Genomic DNA, 26,375 nt, shown 5'->3' with positions numbered 1-26,375 from the left:
TACTACAGCTTTCACATACAGGCAATGAACTGGGATGTACTAACAACGTTCCAACACTCATTTGCAGAGGAATAGGTCAATGAATTCACTACTTTGCATCTCACCTGTGGAAATGGCACAATAAAATAGGGAAAACACATCAGAGAAAAGAAGACTGAAGTGCCAGTTTTATACTTGAACAGCCAAGATAACATGAATGAGAATAGAATAGATAAAAATTTTCTTCCCTAAAGGTAGCACTGATTCTGCTTAATCTGGCATAGCTTAAGGCCAAAATTTTCAGGCAGTACTAAGAACCTCTAGCTGAATACACACTCAGTTAAAGAATATCCAATGGGTGCCAAAGATCACAATTTACTTTAGAGAAACCTCAGCCAGAGGATTTTAAAAAACAGCACCAAATTGTCTCACAGTATTGCCTCACAGCTGCTCATCTGGTACTGCCAACCAGAATCCCCATGTAGCTGATGTCAAAAAAAAGACTGTTATTTATCTGTTTTTATTCAGGCTGTTTCTGTACACAGAAAAAATCATTATGCATGCTCAGGGTTATCTTTCCCCTTCCCTGTTTTACCACAAAAAAGAACATAGAAATCAGGAGCAAGTAATTTCTAATTTGTATTGATGCTACGCTATCCACACTGGGGGTGGGTGTGCCTGTGTCCCTGTCCATCCATTTCCATTGGTGTGTGTTATGACTACTAACTCAGCAGGAAAACTAACCCTTTAGGTTCTACCCTGTCACCTTTATTATCCCACCCATCCTTGCCACCAGCTTAATATATCCACCTACTCAGCCCTTCCTTGGCATCCTTATCCTGCATTTGGCAGAAATACAAAGCCAAAAAAATGCTTTTCTTTAAAAGCCTGTATTCCAAACACCTACAAACATTTTCCTGTATTTTCCTTCCCTGGAGTTTTACTACTTTCTCTTCAAAATAAAGGGCTACGTAGCACAAGTTGTGCGCAAGTGATGTCATAAACTCTGGGGGGAGTGGAATTTCCGTATAGGTTCATCTGTTCTCAGTCAATTACACCACAAGCTGCCAATATCAAAGCTCACATAATGCTCCCAAGTCTCCTTTTCCCTCCCCATCTTCTCCCTGCAAGAACAGCGGTTTGGAGGCTCAAGTGAACTGCCTTCCTCCTGCAGACCTCCCCACGGGTGCCTGCCAGGTCCCTGCCACCTTCTTTGCTTACTGGCTTGTCAGGACCAGGTGGTCCTTAACTGAGGACTGGATGAGCAGTGACATCCAGGGGTTCCCCAGCTCATCAGGGAAGGATCAGCCTGGTTTCACTGGTGCTCCTGGGGCACCATCAAGCGTACACCAGGACTAGGACTGGCTTGCACAGCATCCACAGCACCAGAAATACAGCCTCTAAGTACTAAAAAAAAAAAAAAATACATGTTAAAGAAAATCCAGCAACCCCACAACATAAAAAGAAAGACAAAGAAGAATGGCTTCCACCACTGGATATCCAACGGCACACAGAATTATCATAGATGTTTATGTTAGTTAAACAATGACATTAAAAAGCTATTCAATATACAAATTAGTCTAAGCTTGCCAACTTGATATGAATACAATTTCACCCAGCCTAGCTCTTCCTTGACAAGCCATCATAGCCTATCATGCATGCAGGTATTTTGACACATTTTAAAAAAAGACATTATAGACAAAACACTAATTTGAAGTCTGTTACAGTCTCCCTTATGTCAATTCATTTCTCTTGCTAGTTTCTTAACACAGTCCTTTAAATTAAGTGGGAAAACATTTAAAAAGAACTGCACATCCCAAACCACTTGCAAATCATGAGTAACAGATGATTTTATAACCATAAAAAAAACCCTAAAACTTGCCAATAAAGCCAAATTAACATCATGGGCCAAATGCACAGAAAGTTCAATTCTAGAAGGTTATAAAAAAGGCTGTACTGGTCTCCTCCCAATCTGAGCTGCATTCTCACCTTTAAAAACAGATTTTCATTCAATTCAGCCTTTTCTGTAGCATCACATGGGAGCAACAAAGCGTGTAGCCTCCCTGTGCTGTCCCAAAGCATCACCAGAGCTGGGGCAACTTGATCCCACCACTGGGTTTGTTAGCCCTTCCACCCAAAAAAATTACCCAAGGCCAACTGTTGTCAAAGCACCTCAGCCTTGTCTCTCCAGCTTATTCATTCCAGTTGCATTGTCTCAGGTGGAATTATACTATAGTATGTCACTGTCATTGTCATTGTCTCAGCATTCAAATTATGTTAAGTATGGCATAAAACAAGCAAAAGCACAAAAGCAGCAGTGAAACTCAGTAGCACTTACAGTTTTTCTGATACTGGCAATCATAACCAAGTGTGCAGATCAGTCAAGCTACACAGTACAGTTCCTATTCAGTACAGTACATATCTACTGTATTTCAGAGATACCTCCCCTACTTACAGTGTAAGAGACTAAGACATTCCTGCTACACACTCCAACAATTTATGGAGTCCATGATGACCCATTGCATGGGGGGGTTAGATGGATCTGGAGGGGGTTTAGAGGGATTTGGGGGGGTTTAGATGGACCTGGGCGGATCTAGGATGGATCGGGGTGGGGGGGGGTGGTTAGAATGGACCTGTGGGGTATTAGATGGATCTTGGGGGGGTGGGGTTAGATGAATCTGCGGGGGGGTGTTTAGGATGTACCTGGGAGGGTTAGATGGATCGGGGGCGGGGGTGGGTTAGGTGGATCATGGGGGGTTTGGGATGGATCAGGTTGGGGGTGGGGTTAGATGGATCTGAGGGAGTTTTAGGATGGATCTGAGGGGGGTTGGATGGATCTGTGGGGGGGTTAGATAGATTGGGGTGGGGTACACGGATCTGGAGGGGTTGGATGGATTGGGGGGGGCTTTAGATGGATCCAAAGGGTGGCCCAGGAAATTATCACCTTCCAAGTGGACAAATCCATCGAGGTCTGCAAGTTCTTGGTGGGCTTCATCAAGGAGGCCTGGTAAGGGGGGGTTACCTTTGGCTCTTAGCATTCCACCATGGCTTTTTGGGGTCCCACTCTGGCTTTCGGGGTCCCACCATGGCTTTTGGGGTCCCACCATGGCTTTTTGGGATCCCACCACAGCTCTTTTGGGTTCTACCATGGCTTTTTTAGGGTCCCACCCTAGCTTTTGGGATCCTACCATGGCTTTTTGGGGTTCCACAATGGCTCTATAGGGACTGGTGGGCAGCTACAGGAGCTCTGTGGTATCTATAGGGGATGTGGCGTACCTATAGGGGACTGGGGGCACCCATAGGCCCAGGAGCGCACCCATAGGGACACCTACTCAGAACATCAATGTGGTGGACCAAGCCATCTTGACCATGACCCAGTTGCATAGGGTGGTCCTACAGGTTTGGTGGCACCTATAGCAGCTGTGGGGCATCTATAGGGGCTTTGGGGCACCTATAGGGCCTGAGGTCACCTATAGGGTCAGGAGAGCACTCATAGGGACACCCACTCAGAAAGTCAACATGCTGGACCAAGCCATCTTGACCATGACCCAGCTGCACAGGGTGGTGCTACAGTTTTGGTGGCACCTATAGAGGCATCTATAGGAACTGGGAGTGCAGCTATAGGAGCTCTGGGGTACCTATAGGGGCTGTAGGGCACCTATAGGGGACTGGGGGACACCTACAGGGGCTGGGGGGCACCTATAGGTGCTGGGGGGCCCCCAAAGGGACACCCACTCAGAACTTCAACGTGGTGGACATTCTGGCACCAAAAATCAGTGTTCCTCCCCAAAAATAGCTCTTCTGCTCCCTAAAATCAGTGTTCTGGCCCTAAAAAATGGAGGGAGTTCTGGCCCCAACCAGGGGGCTGTGGGCACTGAGGCAAGCAGAGATCAAATCCAAGGGTCTGCAAGTAGGGGCTCTGGCCCCTACTTGGGTCGTCTGGCCCATAAAATGCTATTTCTGGCCTAAAAAGTGGCATTGCTGGACCCAAAGTTCACGCTCTTGTCCAAAAATCGGTGCTCTGGCTCAAAAACCATCATTCTGGATGCCGAAATCACTTTGCTACCCCCAATAACTAGTGTTCTGGCCTCTAAAATTAGTGTTCAAGCCACAAAAATGTGAGTTCTGGCCCCAGCCAGGGGGATGTGGGCACTGAGACAAGCAGAGATCAAATCCAAGGGTCTGGAAGTGGGAGCTCTGACGCCAAAATGGGAGTACTGGCCCCAAAATTGGGGTTCTGCCCCCAAAAAGTGGTTGCAGGGAAGGAGAAACAGAGGAGATTGTTCTGATCATATTAATTCTTTGAGGCTTAAAGCAGTTTAGCTCCTGCAGAGAAGGCTTCTTTCTTTCTACAGCATGAGGAATAGGCACACCATATCCTCTTCAGCCTCCCTAAATCACTCCTCCATGAATACATTCCTTTTCCTGTCACCAACCCCCAACATCCACCCTGACCTCCAGCTGTCTCCTGGCTCTAGACAGTCTTTGTCCAACTTCCAGACAGAATCTAGACGCCAAGCCCCACTGCTTCAGGAGTGGGGGATAAAAACTTCATCAGCAGCACAATATAGATGACTAGGGAAGTTAGGAGAGGAATTCCTCACCCAAGACAAGTGGTCTACTGTCTGCCCCAACAGGAGACTACACAACAACAGGAGACTACTACGGCACTGGTGAGACCACTCTTTGCATACTGTGTTCAGTTCTGGGCCCCTCAGCACAAGTAGGATGTTGAGGCTCTGGAGCGAGTCCAGAGAAGAGCAACGAAGCTGGTGAAGGGGCTGGGGAACAGGCCTTATGAGGAGCGGCTGAGAGAGCTGGGGTTGTTTAGCCTGGAGAAGAGGAGGCTGAGGGGAGACCTCATTGCTCTCTACAACTACCTGAAAGGACGTTGTGGAGAGGAGGGAGCTGGGCTCTTCTCCCAAGTGACAGGGCACAGGACAAGAGGGAATGGCCTCAAGCTCCACCAGGGGAGGTTCAGGCTGGACATTAGGAAAAAAAATTTCACAGAAAGAGTCATTGGGCTCTGGAACAGGCTGCCCAGGGAGGTGGTTGAGTCACCTTCCCTGGAGGTGTTTAAGGCACGGGTGGACGAGGTGCTAAGGGGCATGGTCTAGTGTTTGATAGGAATGGTTGGACTCCGTGATTCGGTGGGTCTCTTCCAACCTGGTTATTCTATGATTCTATGAATACGTCCAAAAGCAAGTAATTAATACTTAATGTTTTTTTCGAAGATATCCCCTTTAACATGGATTTGAATCTGCCTTAGAAATACCAATATACTTCATTTTCCAAAATCTGATATTTTTTTCTTTTACACTGCCCAGCTGACCAGAGCCTTTCTTAAGAAGATCCAGGAACCCAGCTACAACTAGACACTGTCTAAAAGCAGCTGTGAAGCCATTTGACCTCTGTAATTCCTCCAGATTTTACATGGATGGCAAGGGTCACATCTGCTCTGCCTCATTTTTGCAAATGTGTACATGATCCACCATTTCCAACAGGTTCTAATAACTACTATAGCAAACCCTGTTTTATGTGATAAATGTCAGCAAATGGAACTGAAAACAAATTGCCTACAGCATTTCAGAAGGAAAATGGCATGGCAGCCCACCCCTTCCTTCTTCAGAGTGAATCATTAAAAAAGGCAGGAATAAAATTCTTTGTTCTTGTCACACAACACAGGGTGGGCAGCTTATGCTGTCACTGAGTTTCTTACTGCTTATTCTTTCCTTGCGATGAAATGTGAGAAGGAAAAATTTTTCCTGAATCACCAAGGGGTTTTGGATCTCATTTTTAACATTGCTTTCACAGTAGCCACTCTCGTACTCTACAGGAAATACATAACCACCACCAAAACACCCCATTTGTAAGGCAGTATCCACTGCTGCTCCAAGTAATTGTAAGGAGGGGTTCCCGTGTACACAGCCAGAAGAAAGAAAATACGACAGCTTTTTCCAGTTTCAGTAACCTCTGATGAATCTTCAAACCAAGACAGCCTTCTATCAGAAAAACAAGTACTAAGGACTCTGGACTTTCAAGGTGATCTAGGCAGCCCTGCTAAGGGGATCAGAATGCTTTAATGTATTTTGTGCTGAACATCCTCTCACACAAGGAACGTGTGAGTTTCCCTGTACAGTTTACCTTCCTGGCAGGCTCTGAAACTCTACCCATCCCTGTACAGCAGCTTTCACTGTGCGCAGCACCACAGCAGGTGCTCCGCTCCTGGCATTACACCACCAAAAGACCAAACTAGAGATATCTAGAGAGAAAATATAAATCCTTCAACTGACATAACCCTTCAGGGTTTAATGCTGATTCTTGTTCTATCACTCAGCTTACCCATATCAGGGCACCACAGGGAAAGCAGCAAGTAGGGCAGTGCAGGACTCTCCGGCAGGGTCAGAAATCCAGTCCAGCTCAGTGTCACTGCCACTCTCCTGACTTTGCTCATCATACAGCAGCACAGAGGCTGTGTTTCCTTTGAGCTTGCAGGTGATCTTCATTTTAAACCCATCCATATGGCCTCCCCTCTTTCTTATTTGAACAACCACCATCACAAATCAAGCACTCTGGATCATTCAGCTCCCTTGAGCTTTCTTGTGTGAGCCTCCCGGCCTCCTGCATGCTGGTGCTGGAGCTCCATATATAATTCAGTATGTTATCAGATCTGCTCTCCTTTGCAATACTAACATGTCAGCTCCCATGTTAGTTCTCACCAATCTGACTACCATGCATGTAAAATGTCTAAACCCCCTATGGCAGGGGGGTTGGAACTAGGTGATCTTTAAGGTCCCTTCCAACCCAAACTATTCTATGGCACTATGACTCTAAAGTAACTGTGGCTAAAACAATAACACAAAACACTAAGTAATTTAAGTCGGGGAAAAAACAAAATCAACTGGCTTTGGCAGTGTTGTTCAGAGCACATGGCAGTAAGTATGTTATACAAATAAAATGCACAGTCCAGCAAGATAACCGCTAAAGTGGGAAACTGAAGCATTCAATGACTGAGGGAGCTGGCGGGTGTGCTTGCCAAATCCCTTTCCATCATCTTCCAGCAGTCCTGGAAGACTGGGGAAGTTCCACTGGACTGGAGGCTGGCTGATGTTGTGCCCACCTACAACAATGGTCACAGGGAGGATCCAGGGAACTACAGGCCTATCAGTCTGACCTCAGTGCAGGGGAAAGTCATGGAACAGGTGATCTTGAGTGCTATCACGAAGCACAGGCAAGAGAACCGGGTGATCAGGCCCAGTCAACACAGGTTCACAAAAGGCAGGTCTTGCCAAACTAACCTGATCGCCTTCTATGGTAAAGTGACTCAGCTACTGGACAAGGGAAAGGCTGTGGATGTATCTTCCTGGCCTTCAGTAAAGCCTTTGACACAGTTTCTCACAGCATTCTGCTTAGGAAACTGTCAGCCTCTGGCCTGGACAGGTGCACACTCTCCTGGGTGGAAAACTGGTTGGATGGCTGGGCCCAGAGAGTGGTGGGAAATGGAGTTAACTCCAGCTGGAAGCCAGTTAAAAGTGGTGTCCCCAGGGCTCAGAGCTGGGTCCAGCCCTGTTCAATGTCTTGTTCAATGACCTGGATGAAGGCATCGAGTGCACCCTTAGCAAGTTTGCAGATGACACTAAGCTGGGTGGGAGCATGGATCTGCTGGAGGGTCGGGAGGCTCTGCAAAGGGATCTGAACAGGCTGGACCGCTGGGCAGAGTCCAATGGCATGAGGTTCAACAAGAACAATGCCAGGTCCTGCACTTGGGGCACAACAACCCTGTGCAGTGCTACAGACTAGGAGAAGTCTGTCTAGAAAGCTGCCTGGAGGAGAGGGACCTGGGGGTGTTGGTTGACAACCGACTGACCATGAGCCAGCAGTGTGCCCAGGTGGCCAAGAAGGCCAATGGCATCTCGGCTTGTATCAGAAATGGTGTGACCAGCAGGTCCAGGGAGGTTCTTCTCCCTCTGCACTCGGCACTGGTGAGACCGCTCCTTAAGCACTGTGTTCATTTCTGGGCCCCTCACCATAAGAAGGATGTTGAGGCTCTGGAGCGAGTCCAGAGAAGAGCAATGAAGCTGGTGAGGGGGCTGGGGAACAGTCCTTATGAGGAATGGCTGAGAGAGCTGGGGTTGTTTAGCCTGGAGGAGGCTGAGGGGAGACCTCATTGCTCTTTACAACTACCCGAAAGGAAGTTGTGGAGAGGAGGGAGCTGGGCTCTTCTCCCAGGTGACAGGGGCCTCTCTCTGCGCCGGGGTCCCTCACCGCCCTGTGTCCCCGCGGGTGGCACTGGGCAGGGGCTGCCAGGAGCCAGAGCGGCTCTTGGAGCGGAGGAGCAGGCAGTGGCAGGTGCAAACAATACCTTCTCTCAGCCAATTTGGTCATGTTCTCTGCAAACTGGCCTCTTCTCCCAAGTGACAGGGCACAGGACGACAGGGAATGGCCTCAAGCTCTGCCAGGGGAGGTTTAGGCTGAACATTAGGAAAAAAAAATTCACAGAAAGAGTCATTGGGCACTGGAACAGCCTGCCCAGGGAGGTGGTTGAGTCACCTTCCCTGGAGGTGTTTAAGGGACAGGTGGACGAGGTGCTGAGGGACATGCTTTAATGTTTGATAGGAATGGTTGGACTCTATGATTCGGTGGGTCTTTTCCAACCTGGTGATTCTATGATTCTATGATAAAAGTCCAGAATTCAACCTGTTTAAACAATAGCAATTTGATGATCACATGTGTATAAGATCTAGAATTACATGACTAAAATATTTCCTTTCATGAGCTGTCTCACCAAGGGCACAGAATGGCTGGTGCTCACTCCACAAGCTACTCCTTTTCCTTTTAAATTGCATATTATTCTGTCTGTTCTTCAGAGGGAAGCCATGAACTTATTTGCCATGCATCATTCAAATCCCATGCTGAAGACATAAAAAAGTTATCTTTCATAATGACCCATGTGAGATCAGACAACAGTATTATTGTCACTTTTAAAATGGGAAACGAAAACAAAGAAATGGAAGTAAAATGCTTTTGGATGCCCTAAGACTTTCAAGTCTTGACTTTCAGAGAATTTAAAAGTTGCTATAAAGCATGTCATAGATACATCTCCCCAGTCCTACTCAGCAGCTTGCAGAGATGCTTTAGGTACTTTCCATGGAGTGAGATCCTGACCAGCTGGCCCAGGCTGCGTTAATACACCCTGCTACTAACTCTGGGGTCCAGCATAGCCCTTCAGCATAGCAGTGTGCTGCAAGGACCTACTACACCATCTAGGGTTAAACTTGACTTTACTGGCTGAGGCTAACTGCACTGCTGAAACTCTTCAAGGGCTCCACGTAGACGTCTCATCAAGTTCAGTAGCAGCTAGGAACACTCAATGTTTCTACAAATCAGATTCCTGAGCATCAAAATGGACACACAAAAAGTGGGACACACCCTGTCAGCAGCCCACCATGAGGCGACTAGGTTTAGGCATCGATTGAAGGACATGGTTTAGTCGCAGATAGGAATGGTTGGACTCAATGATCTAAGACGTCTTTTCCAACCTAGTTATTCTATGAAATTTCTTAATGATGAGGGTGGTAAGGCACTTGAACAGGTTGCCCAGGGAAGTTGTGGATGACCAGTCCCTGGAAGTGTTCAAGGCCAGGTTGGACGGGGCATTGGGCAGCCTGATCTAGTAAGGGGTTGGAGCTAGATGATCTTTAAGGTCCCTTCCAACGCAAGCTATTCTATGATTCTATGAGATGCCACGGGGAACTTGAGAACCCAAAGGCAGAGAAGTATCACCAGGAGAAGCTCACCAGGAGAAAGCTCCACTGCCTCAGCAGCAGACGCTGTCCCCCTCTCCACACACACCTGACTGGCCTGGAATACCCACACCCTCCCAACGGAGCTTTTGAGCACGCACAGCAAGATGACCCCTCACATGCTAATCAGGCACAGACTGGACTTATAAAAGAACCTGAAAGGAGGCACCTGGCATGCCCCCCATCCCGATCGGCCTGGCCTGGCCTGGATCATGCGGCCTGGAAGAAGCAGTTGCTGGAGCTGCTGCTGGAGAGACCACGTGTTCCTGAGAAACTGCTGTGGCCCATTGGAGTGGTGACCTCCTTTCCCCCCACCCCTCCCGCCCCCTTCTTCCCTCCCCTCCTCTCACTTATTTTACTGTGTTTGCTCTCTCCGTTTAATGGCATTTGTGGTGTGTGTTGGATTAAATCCAAGTTGCCGTTTTTGTGACCTTGGCTGTGTTTAAGGTATCAGACCATAATCTAAACAGACTGAAATCTGGTTTTGCAACTTTGGGAAGCTGTTCCCTCAGCAGTGCACACGAGTATCTAGATCGTTATTTTGGCTGCTCCCAAAACAAACCCTGCATTTGATTTCACCCTTAAGAGACTTGTCACCCTCTGGATTGCCACACAGGTATCAAACAAACCTCCTTCTTTGACTGTGCAGGTCAGAGAAGGCCCAAACTGCCCACATTCCACCCCTGCTGCCTCAGCCTCTCTTCAGTGCCTCACTCAGTTTCTTTTCACCTATACTGTATGAATTCTTGCACATCAGAGCCATCTCACCTCCCCACCATCTCCACACAGGCCTCTTGTCCCAGGGGTGTCGTCCTGCTCCTGACTTCACTGAACAAGAGCCAGAGCAGGCAGGCTTTTCACTATCCACGCTACCCCTTTCCTGTCCAGAGCCCTGCTTCACTCCCCACCTGCAGCTAACAGTGTTCCCCATGTTCTTCAATGAAAAATGTTAGAATGACTTAGTAAAAACAAGTTAAGACAGCAAGAGAGGAAACTTTGAATACTTTAAAAGGGCAAAGCACTTGCTATTTTTACTCAAAGTGCTGTGGTGAGCATAATTATGCAAATTCAAAAAACTTGTTAGAATTGACCTTTTGAAAACATGTGTGTCCATGGGTCTAACATGCAATTCATTGGTGAACCCTGAAATTTATTAAAGGTCAGCCGGTCTATAACTTCTTCTCATTTCATCATTAAAGAACTTATTTAAGATTGACCCAGCATCAATCATCAATAAAAAACCAAATTTGCATAAAAACAGGTAAAAATTTCAATGCATTGGATTAGATGCATTTGTACCGTAAAAGAAATCCTGTAAGTGGAAAAGAAAAAAAGTGTTCTTGCTGCAGAATCTATCAGTCTACTTCTTGTTCTCTAAATGCAACCACGCTAGAGCCCAAAGATTCTGGTTGTCTGAAGCCCCATGAGCAGATTCAGTACACGGTCACAAGTCACTACTGACAAAACTAAGTTTATTCTGGTAGCATACAGAATAAATCTAAAATCTCACTGTATTTAGATCCTTCAGGGCTTGGCTGTCTCTTCTGTCCTGTTGCTCCAAGAACCTTGCCACAGACCTATCTATTCATTCGGGGAAGACTGTTCTCCAACTTTCCCATCTCATTCACAGCAATAGGTTCTTTCCCCACACTGAAAACTGGTTCATACTACAGTCTTTGTATTAAGAGTTCCCACAGAGCCTGGCATAACACCTAGTAAAATAAACCTCTATCAAGATTTCTGTGGAGTAGAGCCTGGCCAAGGAGAAACTTAAGACAGAATACGCACGGGAAAAAAATTCAAAACAAATCCCTCCATTTCCACTAGCACTTAAAAGCCCCAGTGCTTTTTATGCAGGATCCACTTAAGAAATTTCAAATATTTTTTTCCTTTCAAGAAACTGAAACAAACAGGCAAAGCTGTCCTTAATTAGAATGGCAGTTACAAAATGAAACACTGGTCCTGTTCCAGGACAGACATGACAGAACTATGGCTTTTACCAAGGGAATAAAGCACTGAATGTAAAAAAAGCTGAGAGCTAGATGAAACAATTAGTTGCCAGAGCATCACAGAAGATAATGAATCTATGACAATTTGTATAAGCAAAGGCAGCTTGTCCTTGAAGCTCAAGGTCATTTTTCCTGAAAAAAACAATTTTTTCCGGAATTTATATGCAGTACAAGCCTTCACTTCCTGAATTACCCTTCTACACGGCAGACCACAGACTATAGCATGAATGTGACTTTTTTTTTTTTTTTCCACTGGTACCAACACTCCAAGTTGTTTCAATTCCTTCTTGTACAAATGATGGAAGGACATCAAAAAGTATCAGATGGTCCCCTAGCAGGGGGATTTTAAAATAAGGCTGTATACCCTTCACCCCTGCCATACAAGACCATAACAGGGTCTGTTACAGAAACACTTCATACCAGGACAGGTCTGTGCCAAATCAGAAAGATGACAGAGTGTCAAGCTTAGCAGCAGGGTTTAACTGTTTATCTTCATTTAGTGCCTGCCTGCAGAGTCTGTCACCACCAGGAATGTTCCATGAAGTCCTGACAACCAGCAGAAGACCACCAAATATAGCCCAGCACACAGCAGCTGGAATTATCCTGCCAAAGTTAATCCATTTTTATCCAAAGCAGTCAGCAACTTGGGATCCATTTCTGGACATAACTCAATACCATAGCAATTATTTAATAAGCAGCTGAATAAATCAGATAAGACTTCACTTCTGCTGCTTTGCCTTCCCATACATTCCAGGAGGTGCCATCACTCAGACAGAAACACACCAAAACTCTCACACGGTGTTTGTACACTGGATATACAGGTTGACCTCACCATTTACCATGTCTATGCAGACAAAATACTTCAGCACATCAGGATGGCTTTATGCAAAAATTACACAAGACCACATGCGGATGCACATGACACAAACTGAAGACTCAGATTTCAAGCAAAGTAACTAGTACATGCACACTCAACATTTCTGAAAACCAAAAGCCTATGAATTCCTAATGCTCCCAACCTGAATGTACTTGTTCTGAAAAGAACAGAAGCTCTTTAGAGCTCTGTATGAATTCAAACCATGGGCTTTTAGTCACAGAGAATAAACCTACTGTATCTCCCATCTATGACAGCCATCTGGGACAGATGTTTTAAATGGAAACTGCCACAAGATTCAGGGTCCACAATCAACTTGTCTTACAACTTGATCATTTACCCCTTGAGCGTCCCAGTAAGAAATTATGGAGTACGACCTACAAATACCATACATTAGCTTCCTTCCCTGGCACATGAACATTCCACAAAGCAGATCAATACTACGTCCATATTATCCTACCCCATCACACCCTGTCCCTGCTGCTTGGAGAGCTAAAGTCCACCTGAATTTTTTATGAGCACAGTATTGACCATACATAATGTATGCAAAGTCAGACAGATGATTTGTTTGCTACTATTTACTTCCTTCAAAGGACCTTAGCTCCTTAAGCCAACTAAATCCCCTTTAAAACATGTGTATGATCAATAAGCAAAAATATTTTTCGTAAAATTCTAAAACAAAATTATCCGCTGTTTACACCCAGGTTCTATGAATTTCTCTGATGTCCATCTGGCAGATAGCTGTGTTGTTTATTTGCTGTCAGACTCAGTAAATTGATCTACTAGTATTTGAAGGTGTTATCTTTACTCATTACAATTTCAATGATCATTCCAGCACTGCCAGCATTGTACCAATGACCTGAGTCCTGATTTGTAATCTCTGCTAATCACAAAACCTGCAAGATTGAATTCTACATACAAAGTGGTATATGAAAAGGCAGAAGAAAGTGAAGGACTAGGCTGCTTTGCTTCAATTTTTATTGATCTCTATATAGTAACAATTTGATGAGAAAGTTAATTTAATGACTCTTAAGTGCAACATACATTTTTTTGAGCTCAAGGTAAAACATCAGAACCAATAACACTGCAATGGAGAGTTAAGGGAAATGGGCTTCATAGACAATAACAGAATTGTGTTATGCCCATAATGATGAAAAACAACCCAATCGGTTCCATGTCCTCAGTCGCAAAAGGAATGTGACCACATACTCAGAGACAGACCACATTGCCCTGTAAAGTCTGGGGCAGATCTTGCTTAACCTCAACAGCTCCATAACCATCACCACAGAGGCGCTTCTGCTGAGAAAATGACCACCAGTGTACTTCTCATGCAACACTGTGCAAGCCAGGGAGTGCTCAAAAAGACATGACAGCATCTCAGGAAAGAAAGGAGATACACATAGAGGTCAAGAGCTAGCGTGAGCGTCCACATGTACTTCAACCAGAAATCAAACACCAGTTTAAATAACATCACCTCCCATTCACAGACACCCCTGGGCACCACAGGAACTAAACACAGCCGTGACCTGTGACTCAGCCACACGCACGTATAGCCACTGACAAGCCAAATTGCAGCAAGAGTTAGAATTTCAATCATGCCTCACTAGAGAAAAACATAATTAAAACTATTACACTTGAAAAAATTCCAGTTCTATTAATCTGACAAAGACATTTATGGTGATAAGAGAATAATAATGTAGGGATAATTTCTGCAGACAAACACACTACAAGAGTTTTATAGTCAGAAATCCAAGGGAAGAACATTTTTTATAAGTTCATGTCCAACTTCTACAGAAAAGGAGTAGCATAACTTCTCCATTTCATAAACTGATGTTCAACTCACAGATATCCTATCACACTCTTTCTGTCAGAATAAACATTTCTTGGTTTGTTTCAGGTCAGAGCAACTTATCTCACAGGGTATTTTTGATGAAAATGAACTCTAGGGTCCAGTAAAAAGAGCCCAATGTACCTCCTGTGATCGCTAATTTTTGACATTTCGGTGTACTTTGCATTTCTATCCTTTTAAGTATGCCTTACTTGAGAAGGAATCCCTAACACCATCCACCAACAGGGATGTGTTACAGTAAGATATATTCTTATGCTTGCTCTTTTTATTGATTCATGCAGCAGGTTGTTATCTGAGGTAATATTAACAGAAATGCCACATTACTTAAAGAGAAAAAATGATTTCACAATTTTTGGAAAAAAACATTTCGCAGAATGCTGCCATCTGCACCAATATTTGAAAAACCAAACTATTCAAATACGCATAATTTATTTAATCTTATCAAGATATTTGAAAATTAGAGGCTTTTAATTACATTTTAGAAAGAAACATCACTTTGCATAACGAGTATTACATCCATATGGAAAACTGGGACCGGGAACAACCTTACCTTTTAAGTCCACACCACCTTGCTACATCGAGCTCTTCATGCATACTGAGCCTACAACTTTTGGAAGCTGCTTTTTGGTAAATAAGGGTAATGGGAGACAAAAACTACAAGGATTGCTCAAATGATGACAATAAGAATTTTAAGTGTTTCAAAAATACATATACCAAAGTGTTGTGATGATTTCCTGCAGTTTTGCCTGTCTATTTTAAAAACAGGCACAGAAGAGCAGCTTAGAGGAATCCCTTCTTTTGAATAGGTTCAAGAGCTTAAAGAGGTTAAGAATTTCGCAGCTGATTATGCTGACAAACACTTCCAATTTTGGACCAGTACAAGCAGTAAGTGACATAAAAGAATTTCCAACACTCGTGCATTGGAGCTGGAGCCTGTTTGGGATGGCATCTGTTAGAGCCCAGAAACTAGAGATGGAGACTGGGGCCACTCACACTTTGTTTGAAGAAAACATCTTCTGTCACTCTGCCTCTGCCCCTCTCCATAATTACCTGTGTTTTAGAGGCGCCCCATGTTTCATGTATTTGCTGTTTAAGCCTGGCAAAGGTGGAATGAAGGCTTTATTCCATTTTACCCTGAGCATCTGCTGAACAGCACACCTGGAGCAGACATCCAGGAAAGGGAGCAGTGTGCAAGAAAACTCCTGGAACGATTCATTAACAGTGCCATGAAAACCAAATAGGCTTTACTGCAGTATCACTATGCTCTACGGTAACAGATCAGTGACATATCCAGGGTAAGGCTCTGGGGAAAAAATGGAGTTGCAAAGTTCTCCTACGCAGCCTGGAAGTTTGTTACCAGCCCAGCAGACCTTTCTGGACATTTGCTAAGCTCTGGAAGACTATGAAGTGTAGGCTTCAGAGGATTCTGCTGCTGTGTGTTCTGAGCTGCTGAACAAACCATAGGAGGGGGACAGTGAAACAGAAATGAAACGGAAATCTCATGCTGACTTAACCATTTGCTCTAAAAAACCCAATAATTTTGCAGGAACAAACAGCTGAACCTTATCAAGAGGCTGGATGGGAACTGCTCATCCAAAGAATGCTCGGTAATGAAAGATTAATTTGGACTTGACTCTAGGACAAAAGACTATTTCTCACGTTCAAGTCTACTTTTCTGAATTACTCTGTGTATGGTATTTACAATGCGCACTCCTGTTCTTAAGGTAGTAGCAGAAAGAGTATCTACTTTGAGTAAACACATTTAAGCAGACTGCCAAATATTGATTTTGTTAAGGCTGAGCTTAACATTTTAGTCCTGTTTCAGTTTCACATTGGATGAGCTTTTAAAAATTGACTTGTAAAACCAATGTATTATATTGTATTAGAAGAAGTGAATTGTGCTACTTAAATAATAAACTGAAACATCTATGATAACTGAGTATTTGAGAGCAGCAGAAATATATACTTAAGGGTAAAAGAGTACACTAGAAAAAATGATGTTGTCCTAGAAGGTTCTGTCTGATCACATAAGGAAACGCATTTTTTACTGTGAAGATGGTTGAGCATGGAGGTCACCCAGAGAAGCTGTGGCACCTCCATCTTCATAGATATTCAAAAGGCATCTGGACATGGTCATTGGCGGCCTGCTCTAGATGACTATGCTTAAGCAGGGGCTTGGACCAGGTGACCTACAGAGGTTCCTTTCAACCTTAATCACTCTGTGATTCTAAAATATTTCTCAAAATAAAGCACCTTACTACCATCCAAAAAGGTAGCTGACTAGCGTAATCCCTGGAACACTAGCATCAGACGTGCTTTAGCTGTCCTGGAGAGATAAATCGGGTCTCTCCATGTTCTCACTGACAACCTGCTCAGGCAAGGTCACAGGCCAACATGCTGCCTGGCTGGCTGGCCCAGATGTGGCTCCTGGTAGTATACAACAGCAGTAGGCCAACTGATCTAGAATGATTTAGTCTGCAAACCTTTACCTCAGTGGCACTTCCAGTCAAGTCTCTCTCCATGCCCTGTCTACTAGTTTTTACAAAACTTGGCCTAATACCTTTGCGTCTATGTTCTATCAAAACAACTTGGTAAATACAAGTTATAAGCGAGGAAACTGACAAGTCAATATGTCAGCCCATATTTCTGTTGGAAACCAAGTTAATAACATGTTACTCAGGGTGAGGTCATCTGCTAAACAACATTTGTGTAAAGCATACTAAGCATCCAAGAATTACAGAAGTATTACCTGCTTGTAGTTCTCCGGGTGTCTAACAAGATCTGTTTCTGTGAGAGAAAAATGTCCAAGGATCTGATCCATATGAGAGCCACTAGTGAATAAATGGATCTAGAATAGATTAAATTAAAGGTATTTGTCAGTACGAAGACCAGATCATTAATACCATCAGCTACCACCTAACGGCTGCATGGACAAGAAAGGTGATGTGAACCAGTGGTTACAAGCCCATCCCCAATGGACGCATACAATTGTTTAATAACTACTACCACACCAACACGACAGACCTTTTTAAAACAGCCTGCAGGAGATTATGATCATGTACCACAATTATCTAACTAAATGGTCCATCTGGTGTTGCTACCAGAAATACATGCAGGAATTCTACTGCTGTGCTACAGCAAAACTGAGAGATTTCTCCCTTCATCCTGTTATAAAGTCTTTTTCCCTACACTACACATAGTCTTGTGCATAGCACAAAAGGGAAAACCATATACACGGAGAGTAGAAGTCCCACAGAGGTAAAGGATACCCTCAATATCATTTTTACTTCTTCCTTTAAAGCAGAAATTGTCACCTAGTTACAGTAAGTTTCTCTTTTGCTGCTATAAATTGTCTTTCGCTTACTGGGACCTTGTCCCAGTTGTGCTGGTGATTGTATCATCAATTACTTGATGAAGAAGCTTCCCAAAGTTAGCCAAGGGAACAATAAAAAGCAATTCCTCCTATTCAGAGCCGATCTCTTTGTTACTGTAATAACTGCAGCTGCCAAACAAGACAGCAGTGCTCATTTGTCAGACAATCGCTCATATTTCATTAATATTTCTGCCAGAAGACAGCTCCTGCTTTTCTTCCTTTATTCTAATGTAAACTTTATCATACTCTTGGGTATTGACAACTATTTTAAAGTTGACAGGCACTGGGTAATTATCAACCCTTCCCTGAAATTTCAGAATATTTTAGTGTTCCTCTCCCAAAACTCCTTCTGGTGACAAACATCTGCCACATGTGCAGAGCTACGTGAGTTTAAAAATAAAAAAGCACTCCCCCAACGTGATGTTCTTCCTTTCTACTTGCCACTCCTCTCCCTGCTGCATTTTTGCATAACTCTGTCTGCCAAACCTTTGGGCCTGCAAGCACCAGGGATGAATTTCAGCTCCTCTTCAAAAGCATGTTGTGCGGCATCACTGGCTAGAGCCTAAAACAAATACTCTAAAGCTGTATCAACAGAGGAATGAGGGGTTCTCCTGAGACCAGACTATATGAGTACTGAAATAATCCAGTACTTATAACTGAAATAATCCAATATTTGTATTTTTGCAGTCTGTAATTGATAGCCACAACATACTGAAGCTGAAACAAGGCTTAAAGGGGGAAATAGTACCAAGGTAAAAGCAGGAGGTGAGAGGGTAAGAGAGAGTAGTAAGAGACAGTGTAGCTCTGACTGCATGGCACAAGAATGGACTGAGGAGGAGGCAGGTTTGACTTAACCTTACACTAGTCTTTGCATGAACAGGCACAGCACCCCACTCAGAATCATTTCTAAGGTGTTTCCAGTACTAGTTCCTAAGCACACTTGAGCTTAGACATCCTGCAGGAAAGCAGCTTGATTCATCTAAGAGAAGATGAAAAGGGGGCTTGTTCATGGCTCACACATGCTTGCACCAGAGGAAAAAGCACTGCATTAAAGAGAGCACTATTGAGATCTAATGGCAAATACACTTTAAGAAAAAAACAAAGATTTTCAAACCAAATATCACATGACAGAAAAGGTATAATTAACCAATCTAGTAATTTACAGAATAACATGGTAGGTTCGTCATGCCAAGATAGAGATTGCAGTTTATCTCGCTCATAGACAACTGACAATGAGGATATCACTCAGCACCAGCATCTGCTCTCTGTCATTCAGAGCTGAAGACTTTGCTCTTTTCCCTTTACTCTTTTACACAACATCAGATACATAGATACATCCACTCTAATCCACTGTAATACATCTTATTTTATATTGTTTCTCTTAGAGGAGGCACAAGAAACCACTCTTCACAGGAGGTACTGCCAGTGCTGCTCCGCATTCTTGTGGACAGAATACAGTTGCTCTTACAGTTTCCAAGCCTATTACAGCCATTACTGTCACTTTATCATGACCTGATACCGTCAACATTAAACTCTTCTTCTGTCATCAAGACTTCCATTTAATATAATTTTATTTCTACTAACTTAAATCCATAGCCCACAGTCAGATTTTGACCTGCTTAACAAAATTTACCTCTGAACTCGACTTAACTTTCCCCCGTTTCAGGTGCAATTTCTGTCCCAGCCCTTAGCAGGAGGAGGACAGCTGAAAATACCCGCAGGAAACCCAGCAGCTTTTGGTTCCCTTATTTCTTTTCCCACGCTGGTTTAACAGACCCAAACAACAACACCAGTTTTAAACTATGCGGGTTACTTCCTGTTTTCCTGAAGCTATGCAAGGCTTCTCATTCACATTTTTTAAGGCAAAGTGGTAACTCAAAGCCTAACTAAAACCAGCTGTTATCCCCTATGAATTCAAGGGTGATCAAACACCAGGCAGACAGATACTCCTCTGGTACTTGACAGAGAAAGGAAGAAACAGAACAGAAGAAAGCAAGAGGCACGCCTTAACACAGTAATTATCCTTCACACTTCCATATATTTGAAGGTATATCAGGTAAATATGTACCACTAAGAACTTCAAGGGAATTATGATGGTTTATTATATTACACTTTCAAAACAGGCCAACCTGTCCATGTCAAAAAGGTAGTATAACTTATTCAACAGCTCCTAGCCCCAGGCTGCAAAATTCCTCAGCCACAGACAGGTTGAGATTTCCCTGAGGAAGTCTTCCTCCTACAGCAGGAGGTGTGTGTCTGTAAGCTTCAATATGCCTTCTGAGAGCTGAAATCACTGAGAAGCAGCTCATCAGAAGAGCTAGCAAAGAGACACAGCCTGTCAGACCACCTAACGAGCCATTCCCAACACAGGACTGCCTGTAGCTCCAGGGAGGCTTACTTCTTCAGTAACCTACACCGGTTACTGCAGTCTTCATACCATCAACCTGAAGAGGCTGCAGGCAGGACAGAGTCAATAGGGCCTCCAGTTTCAGTTATCATTTGTGCACCTTAGGAGAGAACAAACATTTATTTTTGTCCATTTCTTACTCAATTTTCCCTCTTACTGCTCCCTTTCCCTTTCTTCAGGCATTACAGTACTATGTCTTCAAGATATGAGTGACTACTTCTGACCTGAAAGTACACCTCCCTGACCACCCAACCAATTCAGAATTTTTTTTATTTTTTTCACAAAATCATAGAGATGGAAAAGACCTTTGGAGGTCTTTAGTCCTACCTCCTGCTCTAACAAGGACTACTGCCAGCATCACTTTGTGGCTTTGCATATGCGAGCCTTGGAAACCTCCAAGGATGGAAACCATTCATGTCTGGTGACCTGCTCCAAATGCTGCCCATCATCCCAGAAAAGCTTTTTCTGATATGCCTGAACCTTCCAAGATATAATCCCTTCCCCTTTGTCTTCTGGTACTGCCAAGAAGACCATGGATCCATCCTTATAACTGCTCATCAAATAGCTGAAGGCAGCTATTAGGTGCTCTTTCCCTCAGCCTCCAGAGGCTTTCCCTCCCCACCCAAGTAAACAAGCCCAACTCCCTCAACCTCTTCCTGGCAGTCATGCCCAACTTTGCTAGTTCTTGACTATCTTCTATGTACAATTCTTACTTCCAGTAGGCAATATCCATACTTAAAAAATATAGAATGGAAAACCACTCATCTCCTGAAAAGGAACATCGTTTCCGAGTGTGATCTGTTTTTTCCAGAAAGCCGCAAATACAGAATATGGTATTCCAGAGCCTGTGTTAATCACAGAATAAAATCCGTGCGTCACTACTACCTGACAAAAATTATAGCTTGTGATCAGCAGTAAATAAGACTGTTCCATAGCTATGTAACCTGTTAAGCTATTAAACAGAGCAAGTAAAAGCCATAATTAGAATTTTGTAGCAAAAGACCTCTGTAAATCTATCAGCATAATTAATAATCACTCATTAGTCTTTTGCATACTGTATGGCTTACAGGAGAAAAGCAGCAGCTCATATAGAGGTCACACTGGGTCAGTTCAGTCTTCTAACATATCCCAGACTAGTTTAAAAATTTTAAAATTAATGCAGTAGCACATCCAAAATTTCTCTATAGAGAGTCAGGAAATATCTGCTACTGTTTATACAGCCATTAAATTGTGCAAATATGTTATATTTTGTGTTACCATACAGTCAACATTAATGTGGCACTGTAATGAAGTCCCTTCCAAAGTCACTTTTACCTTTCAATTTCCCTGCTTTTAATTCAGACTAAAATACAAAGAGCACCACACTTCATTACAGCTCTGAACAGAACTTCCACAGTTTCAGACAGATATTTGAGCGCACACATCAGCGTGTGATCACCTATGCAGGAGCTGGGCTCCAGTCTATACTCCTATGTACACATCCGAGATGGCAGCCCTCTGCATACACTGCAGAACAGTCTGATGGTAAGAATCATCACCAGTATCACTTATGGTTTTCACCTTAGTCCAGCAATGACCATTGGAGAAGGCAGTAATGGTAGCTCTTGGAAACTGGATGAAGAGAGAAATGTTCTCCCTCCTGCTTATTATTCCAGATTCTGGAAATCGTGATCTAGGGAACTGCAGGCTAACTAAGCCGTCTCTTATATTTGTCTGACTGTAACAGTCCTAACTTAGCAAATACTTTTTCCTTGGGAAATAAAATGTCCAAGTTTATTTCAAAGCACACTGCCCGCAGGAGGTCATCATCTCCGCTGTCAAGTTCAGCATACAGCTGAATCAGCACATCTCTTCATCATTTCAGTGTGTAATCTGGACCACTGAGAGTATCTCTGTCTGTACTTGAGCCTTTGGGTTCGACCCACTCTTAATTCTTCCTTAGCCCATTAACTGCAAGCTGAGGCACTGAAGCTGCCCAATGATTTGTTACTGCCAAGTACTACATAAATCAGAGCACTGATGAGTTATGAGATATAAGCCTCACCTCCTATAGAAATCAGCATACCTTAAACAGAGGTAGCTTATCAAGGGGAGAAGATGCCAATCATTTCATTTGATGTTTATATCACTAAGTGACCTCTCCCAATACCATCCCTGTCTGTAATCTCGGTGCAAAAGCCAAGGACTGCACCTGTACTTACAGTGAATTGCTGTCTTCATTCCCAGATCAGGCAAGTACATTCGCAGTGGGCAGCGAGAAGCAAAAGGCTATTTTAGATGCTGCACACACAGAACCTTATCTTTCACAAGGGCTGCCAATCAGACATCTTGCCTAGCAATCCATTCAGGTAAAGAACAAAATGTAACCTCGTTATAGTTTTCAGCATTGCCCTGTCAGACACAGGATTAAAGCCAAAAGGGCATCTCCATTCAAAACCCCCTTGTTCCAATCCTGACAGCTTTCTGACAAATGGTGTTCTTCAAGGAGAAATTTCTCAAAACTGTTTTTAGTCTTAAAAAGGTTTTCTGTCAAGGCTCTGGGTATGACACTAGCTAGCTTCATATAAGTTACCTGAAGAGATATGACTGGAGAAAGGGAGTCCTAGGGAAGACATTACTGAACAACTTTTAGGCCTATCTTTAGAAGCATTTTTTTTGCAATTTTGTCTCTGCAGCCACCATCACTGTCAGCTTTGGGACTCCAGGCTGCTTCCATCCTAAGCAGACATGATGCTCCCAGATGCCTGTGACTTTAAACAGGCATACAGACATTATTCATAAGTGGGAACAGAACTGGAATCTTAGCAGTATAGAGACCACTATTGATTCCTGACTTAAAAGCAGGTAGATTTGGGGTTCTGTTCAGATGTCCCCTAGTACTTCAGAAAGGGAAGCTGCATTTTATTTTGCTGCTTCAACATCCATGAACTTTCAACATCCATGCTTAATATTTTGAATCCACATTTCAATTAACTTATAGTTCTGAATCCCTAATTCTTGTCTGTGGGACCAGAATGCTCTAGGCATTCTCTGAGAAAAATGGAGGCAGCCTATGGTTGCAGAAGTGACTCGTGCCAGCCTGCAAGCAACTTTTATACAATAATTACAACCTTACAAACTCCATACACACTTCTTTTTCTCATGGTTCTACCCACTGGAGAAAGGTGGGGGCATTTATATTAATTCACTCTTATCTACAGAAAATGCAGAATGAGCAAACAAGAATAATTTGTAAATTTAGCACTAGCTGACTAGGCTTTTAAATAATAAACAATGCCATAGTGAGTTAGAAGAGTAATTTACCTTGTGCAAAAGACTGCATTGCTCTTGGTGCTGAGCATGCAAACCCTGCCACTGGAACCTCAGCCTCCCATTTAACCACTGGAGGTATCGAACATCTACTGTGCCTTCTAGCCCATATTCGGGTGGTGTTTCAGTTGTACCTTTCTGGCTGCTACGCTGATCATCTTCACACTGAAAGCAGACAAGAATACCAAAATGGTTTAAGTTAGCTTCAACACTTTCAAATGATTCAATGTCAAAGCACATACAAGCAAAACAGGTCACAGAATAACCAGGTCAGAAGAGATCCACCGGATCATCGAGTCCAACCATTCCTATCAAACACTAAACCATGCCCCTAAGCACCTCGTCCACCCGTCCCTTAAACACCTCCAAGGAAGGTGACTCAACCACCTCCCTGGGCAGCCTCTGCCAGTGCCCAATGACCCTTTCTGTGACAAATTTTTTCCTAATGTCCAGCCTAAACCTCCCCTGGCAGAGCTTGAGGCCATTTCCTCTTGTCCTGTCCCCTGTCACTTGGAAGAAGAGGCCAGCTCCCTCCTCTCTACAACCTCCTTTCAGGTCCTTGTAGAGAGCAATGAGGTCTCCCCCTCAGCCTCCTCCAGGCTAAACAACCCCAGCTCTCTCAGCCATTCCTCATAAGGCCTGTTCCCCAGCCCCCTCACCAGCTTCATTGCTCTTCTCTGGACTCTCTCCAGAGTCTCAACATCCTTCTTATGGTGAGGGGCCTAGAACTCAACACAGTGCTCAAGGAGCGGTCTCACCAGTGCCAAGTACAGGGGGAGAATAACCTCCCTGGACCTGCTGGTCACGCCATTTCTGATACAAGCCAAGATGCCATTGGCCTTCTTGGCCACCTGGGCACACTGCTGGCTCATGGTCAGTCCCTGTCAACCAACACCCCCAGGTCTTTCTCCTCCAGGCAGTTTCCAGCCAGACTTCTCCTAGTCTGTAGCACTGCACAGGGTTGTTGTGCCCCAAGTGCAGGACCCGGCACTTGGTCTTGTTAAACCTCATGCCATTGGACTCTGCCCAGTGGTCCAGCCTGTTCAGATCCCTTTGGAGCCTCCCTTCCCTCCAGCAGATCCATGCTTCCACCCAGCTTAGTGACATCTGCAAACTTGCTAAAGATGCACTCAATGCCTTCATCCAGGTCATTGAACAAGACATTGAACAGAGCTGGACCCAGCTCTGAGCCCTGGGGACACCACTTGTAACTGGCTTCCAGCTGGAGTTAACTCCATTTCCCACCACTCTCTGGGCCCAGCCATCCAACCAGTTTTCCACCCAGGAGAGTGTGCACCTGTCCAGGCCAGAGGCTGACAGTTTCCTAAGCAGAATGCTGTGAGAAACTGTGTCAAAGGCTTTACTGAAGGCCAGGAAGATACATCCACAGCCTTTCCCTCATGCAGCAGCCGAGTCACTTTACCATAGAAGGCGATCAGGTTAGTTTGGCAAGACCTGCCTTTTGTGAACCTGTGTTGACTGGGCCTGATCACCCGGTTCTCTTGCATGTGCTTCATGATAGCACTCAAGATCACCTGTTCCATGACTTTCCCCTGCACTGAGGTCAGACTGACAGGCCTGTAGTTCCCTGGATCCTCCTTGCGATCCTTCTTCTAGATGGGCACAGAAGTAAAAAAAGCTGGTCAAAGTAGTAAAAAAAAAAAAAAGGAAGTTCCAACAGTAGAAAGCAATTGTAATCTTTTAGACTACAGGACTGGGAACACCCTAAAGAAGCACTGAAGTCTGGAATATATAAAGATATAAAGATCAGCTTCTCAGCTGTGACATTGTGTGCTCTCTCCACTCTCATCTTTCATTTTCCATACCCAGGAATACACTGTGTTCCTGAGACAGCAAGCATCATCTTTACCCAGATGGGAAAAATCACATTTTTATGAGATACTAACAAGTCAAAGAACACAAAAAACAGTCTTATCTGATCTACTGTCTTCTCAAAAGTGCTGCAGGCTGTATTCAGTGACTCCATTTTGTAAATCAATGCCTTTTATAGGGACAAAATTGTGGGCCTGTGCTTACCCATCTATTTTCCTTTCTCCAGCCAGCACTTCCCTTCTTGCAGGGCAGAGGAAAAAAAAATCATCCAGCTGACATTGGTCAGAAGTCTGAGGTACTCCAAGCTACAGCTGCCCCCGTCTTGCCTTGTTTTGCCTTTCTCTACAGCAATTTGGAAAGAAAGGAGAAGCAAAGAGTTTCTTTTTGTTCATCTCATCCCATTTCTGCTGCAGCAAAAAACCCACCACCTTCATCTTGTGGATGGAGCCTCTCCTTGGCTAATGGCATAAAGCAAGCAAGAAGTTTCTGTCTTATCTCTTTCCCAAGGAACATGGAGGGAATTCCACCTCCCCTGGCCTCTTGCACAAAGAGACCATTCAAGTTTACAAACAGATCTCTGTTCATTTTCAGCTGACTTCTGCAGACTGCAAATTAAGAATGGAGAAAGACATGGACTGTTTTACTCCTGATGCCTGTAATACCACTTACAGTAAAGCTGAGCTGTCATCTGCATCCAGTGCATAGAAAGCACAGATAGTAAACACAATTCTGAATTTTTTTATTACAGCATTATTACAAGAAGTATAAATAACACAGAACTGCACAGGCCTAGTTATTCAGAACAGGTGTTTGCCAGCTAAGAAAGCATCTTCCAGTTGTTGGACTCTCAAGACTTTTCTTTAAAGTGGAAATTTAAAAAGCCGACCTGAAACATGACCGTTTTCAAGAAAACGCTTAAACAGATACTTGGCCCCACAG

General features: G+C 44.0%; 1 protein-coding gene across 1 annotated transcript in view; it reads right to left on the bottom strand.

Moving 5' to 3' along the window:
- Positions 1 to 26,375, bottom strand: part of TEDC1 (tubulin epsilon and delta complex 1) — an 83,785-nt gene that overhangs the window by 35,829 nt on the left and 21,581 nt on the right. Inside the window, exons 4-5 of the mRNA XM_069862464.1 lie at positions 23,598 to 23,768; positions 17,264 to 17,362 (exon numbers count right to left, since the gene is read on the bottom strand). Of these exons, the coding sequence (XP_069718565.1) occupies positions 17,264 to 17,362; positions 23,598 to 23,768 (270 nt within the window). The remainder of the gene's footprint in view (positions 1 to 17,263; positions 17,363 to 23,597; positions 23,769 to 26,375) is intronic.

Source organism: Phaenicophaeus curvirostris, chromosome 8 (assembly GCF_032191515.1).
Source record: "Phaenicophaeus curvirostris isolate KB17595 chromosome 8, BPBGC_Pcur_1.0, whole genome shotgun sequence".
Taxonomy (NCBI): Eukaryota; Metazoa; Chordata; class Aves; order Cuculiformes; family Cuculidae; genus Phaenicophaeus; species Phaenicophaeus curvirostris.
This window is presented reverse-complemented; position numbering and strand designations above follow the sequence as displayed.